Raw genomic sequence first — 4,221 nt, forward strand, 5'->3', positions numbered from 1 at the left:
ACGAAGAAGAGCCCTGTAACGTTCCACAGTTTCCGCCTTTCCTTTGTTGAAACCATCGGAAGCATCAGATCCGTAAACCTCCTTTATGGGACGCTTCATCATCTTCTTTGACCCTTCCATTGAAACTTGATGAATGAGAAAAGAATAAACACAGAAGAAATGAAAGTCAGTAAAAGAGAGATCTGATATCTTCCCTTGTATATATAGAACGAAAAGTAACCCTTCGATTACTATAAAATGGTTTAGAAAGCAACCTTTCGATTATTGAACGGTTACTGAGATAAATGATGTCTGTTTTAGAAAGGAACCGTTAAAAAAAAAATCTGATTCCAAGGGGAATCGAACCCAGGTCGAGACAAGTGTGTAAGTTTCGAAAGATAGGTGGTTTAGCCGCTAGGCCGAGGAGAATCATCTGGTAGATTTTTCCACATAAACATATTTAACCGTACAAATTGTGATTAGCAAAATTTGGAGAAAAAAAAAATATACACATCTCCCAGGATTCGAACCTGAAATGTCTGGGAGGAAAGGCGGAATAAGGTATACCACTAGACCAAGTGTGTTTCAATCGTTAGGTGAAGTAAGTAACATAATATATTTCTTTTATCTGTATTCAACTATAATTTTTTAAAAAAATCTGATTCCAAGGGGTATCGAAACCAGGTCGGGACAAGTGTTTCAGATTTGGAAAGATAGGTGGTGTAGCCGCTAGGCTGAGGTGAATCATCTGATATATGTGTCCACATAGATGAATTTAACCGCAAACGATATATTATAAACTTTGGAAAGAAACTCTGAGTTTCAGGATGAGATTCCAGAATAGTTGAATATTACTGTGTTTCTTTCTAGCAAAGAAATTTGAACTAAAATTGAAATGAGATCAAAAGATAAGATTGTATAGTACAAAAAATAAGGAAATTTCAAATTGTGATTTGGAGTTTTGGAGAGTAATGCATTAAAACCTAGGTTGTATATTACAAAAATTGGAAGACATCATACTTATTCAGAATAGGGTTCCAAAAAGGCAAATGTATATATCGTCTGGTCCATATCATGTAACCATCAAATAACCAACATCCATGAATGATCAATAAAAATGTAAAAAACATGGAAATGAAAAAGAATAGAGCAACGATGAATAAAGATCTTCATCCTATAGGCCTCTTGCATGTGATCTTGTTGTGTCCTCCTATGCCACATCTGCTGCACTTGTGGGACTGAGATTTAGATCCAGGAACACCAAACTCGCCAACGGATCTCTTTCTCTTTGTAGGAGGACGTCCACTTCTCTTTTTGGTAGCTGGAGGTGGGCAAGACAGTTCGTCAATATTCGCTGGATAGGTGGACGTTGACAACTCTCCACCAGGGTGTATGCTTTCGGCATAGGCTTTAGCCCACGTTTCTGTCAAGTGAGAAGTATCGACGTAACGGTTTTCATCTCTCTTAATATACTTAGCAGCAGCAATTGCATGAATGCAGGGGATCTTGTCAATGTCGAAAACATTACAAGTGCAATGCCGTTTCTCCAAATCAACAACATACTTCATAGTTTCATCCTTCACCTCAAACTCGTTTTGATCAACTTGATACACATTCAGCACCATTGCAGCCCCAAACCTGGATACCAACTTCTGCACAACTTTTGGAGTAACCAGGTGCTTATGTTTCGCAGCCGCTTCGCGTCGCTCAAAAAACCAAGTGGTGAGTGTCAATCTGATCGTCTCAAGGAGAGAGATCAGTGGCAACTCACGAGGCAGCTTCAACATAGAATTGAGAGACTCTGCAATGTTGGTAGTCATGATATTGTACCTGTTCGCAGGCGCAAAGCATCGTGCCCACTTCCTAAAATCCGAATCTTCCAGATACTTGGCCAATTCAGGACATTTATCCTTTATGTCCTTGAAGATTAACCAGAACTCGTGACACGTGTAAGCATCAGCAGCGCTTTCCACCAGAGGTAGCAGACCAGTCTTCGAATATGTAGGAGTGATGTTGCGGAGCAGATGGATCCTGCAGATTCCATGGTGAGATAAGGGATAAACATCCTCCAGCGCTGAAGCAATGGAGTTAGCCCTGTCTGATACAAAAACAAGATCCGAAGCGTCCGGGATCATCTGGCTCAAACCTCTAAAGAACCATTTCCAAGAGGCGCCATTTTCTGTGTCGACCACTGCAAAGGCCAGAGGATATAGATGATAATCCCCATCTTGAGCACAAGCTGCCAATAAAGTCCCATTGAATTTTCCCTTCAGAAATGTACCATCTACTGCAATAACTTTCCTCATCAATGAGAATCCCCTTATCGATGGACCAAAAGCCACAAATGCATACTTGAACTTTCCAGCAGCATCCACTTGTTGATAAGTTAACGAACCAGGGTTTGTCTCTGTGACTTTGTACAACCACCTAGACAAATTGTAATAGCTGTCTTCAGGAGTCCCTCTAACCAAGAACTGAGCTTCTTCTTTCACTCTCCAAGCTTGTTTGTAATTGATGTGAACGCCATGCAGGATCCTGACCTGTTCAATGATCTGTTTCGGTTTGAGACCTTCCTTCTTTTCTCCATAATTGCTGCAAATCAAAGAACCCAACAACTTTGCAGATGCTTGTCTGTGGTTGGCATTCCTGTGTGTTGTATCGCATGTATGCTCATGAACATACTTTTTAACAACGAAAAAGTCTGAAAGAGGTAGCTTAGTAGCACGCATCCTCCACGTGCAATTGTCATCAACACAACTCAATAACACTCTTGACTTGTTAGAAGAGACAGTCTTGTACTCAAACTTCCACTCTAAAGCCCATTTCTTCATCCTCAACATCAACTCTCCCTTGGTCTTAAAATATCTATTCACCTTAATATCACCAGCTCCTCTCGTTGTTGGTGAAAGTCCAATATGGACAGGACTAAAATCCGGAAGAGAATTCAGAGGAACTGTAGAAACACCTTCATAAAGAAGACGCTGCAAAATCAAGATGTTCTGGAAGGATTAGTACTTGGTTAGGAAGCCTATCCTGAACAGTCTAAAAAAGAAGAAAATCATACAAACACAAACAGAAAAAAAAAAAAAATGAAGGAAATTAGAAACGATGTACCTGTTTTTCTCTCTGCACAGTAGAACAAAACACTGGAATGGCATTCAATGGAACAGGAACAGGAGAAGCAAATGTATCACTAGTTTGCCTGTTACAGCTTGCTGGATCAGTATGAACCTGCAAAGGTCAAGTTGTTTTGGAATGCTTAGTACTTGATTAGGAAGCCTATCCTGAACAGTCTAAAATATCATACTAACATAAACAACCCAAAAACAAAAATAGAAACGATGTACCTGTATTTCTCTCTGGACAGTAGAAACAGGCGAAGCAAATGTATCAGAAGCTTGATTGTTACAGCTAGCTGAATCAGCATTAACCTGCAAAAGTCAAGTCGTTCTGAAAGGCTTAATACGTCATTAGGAAAGGTATCTTGAATAATTTAGTTGAAAAAATCATACAAACCTTAACACACAACCGACAGGTTCCATCAAATGATCTACTCTTCCCAATAAAGCTTCTGAGATGGCGAGTGTTTGCAACGGAGATGGGAGGGAAACCTTCAACAGTGCTTTTGATGTCAAGCGACATCCCATAACTCAAACCAATCACTTCCTCTTTAAAATCTTCAGAGACAATCTTCATCAAATCTTCAAATTAAAGATCTTCTTCTATGGAAATGAAAGATGCATTCCTGTTCAAATCGACATGAAACTCCCACTGGAATGCATCTTTTGACATCCATTGTCCACAGACGCAAAGAACTTCCATAGTGGTACAAAACAAAATAAATCAAAAAATTCTCACATACCAAAGCCTGAAACGATTCCTTTGCAGCCAAAGTAAGCGAAATCTCCAATTCTAGCTGCTTTGATACAACGAAATAATCTGATTCCTTGCAGCCAAAGTGAATCTTAGCAGCATTTCCTTTAATACCTTTACGGCGGATGGCGGCAGATTCCTTTGATTACTGCAGCAACGGATCTGAGTGACGGCGGAGATGATGATGCCGACTCGCCGAGGATGAACGACGCCGACGCTGGAGAAGTGGAGATGATGACGAAAGAAATGATCGACTCCGATCCGAGAAGCCGCAGCAACGGAGCTGAGTTACGGCGGAGATGATGACGCCGACTCGCCGAGGATGACCGACGCTGGAGAAGTGAAGATGATGACGGAAGAGATGATCGG

The 4,221-nt window shown here is 40.6% G+C and overlaps 1 protein-coding gene across 1 annotated transcript; it reads right to left on the bottom strand.

The window, feature by feature from the left end:
* Positions 1–1,148: 1,148 nt before the first annotated feature.
* Positions 1,149–3,675, bottom strand: LOC125590546. Its single transcript, XM_048764143.1, has 4 exons — positions 3,496–3,675; positions 3,327–3,410; positions 3,094–3,210; positions 1,149–2,960 (listed from the first exon to the last, which is right to left on the bottom strand). Exons 1-4 carry the CDS (start codon positions 3,673–3,675, stop codon positions 1,149–1,151), a joined length of 2,193 nt encoding a protein of 730 aa, XP_048620100.1.
* Between the last annotated feature and the right edge of the window lie 546 nt (positions 3,676–4,221).

This window comes from Brassica napus, chromosome C7 (assembly GCF_020379485.1).
Source record: "Brassica napus cultivar Da-Ae chromosome C7, Da-Ae, whole genome shotgun sequence".
In the NCBI taxonomy this organism is placed as follows: domain Eukaryota; kingdom Viridiplantae; phylum Streptophyta; class Magnoliopsida; order Brassicales; family Brassicaceae; genus Brassica; species Brassica napus.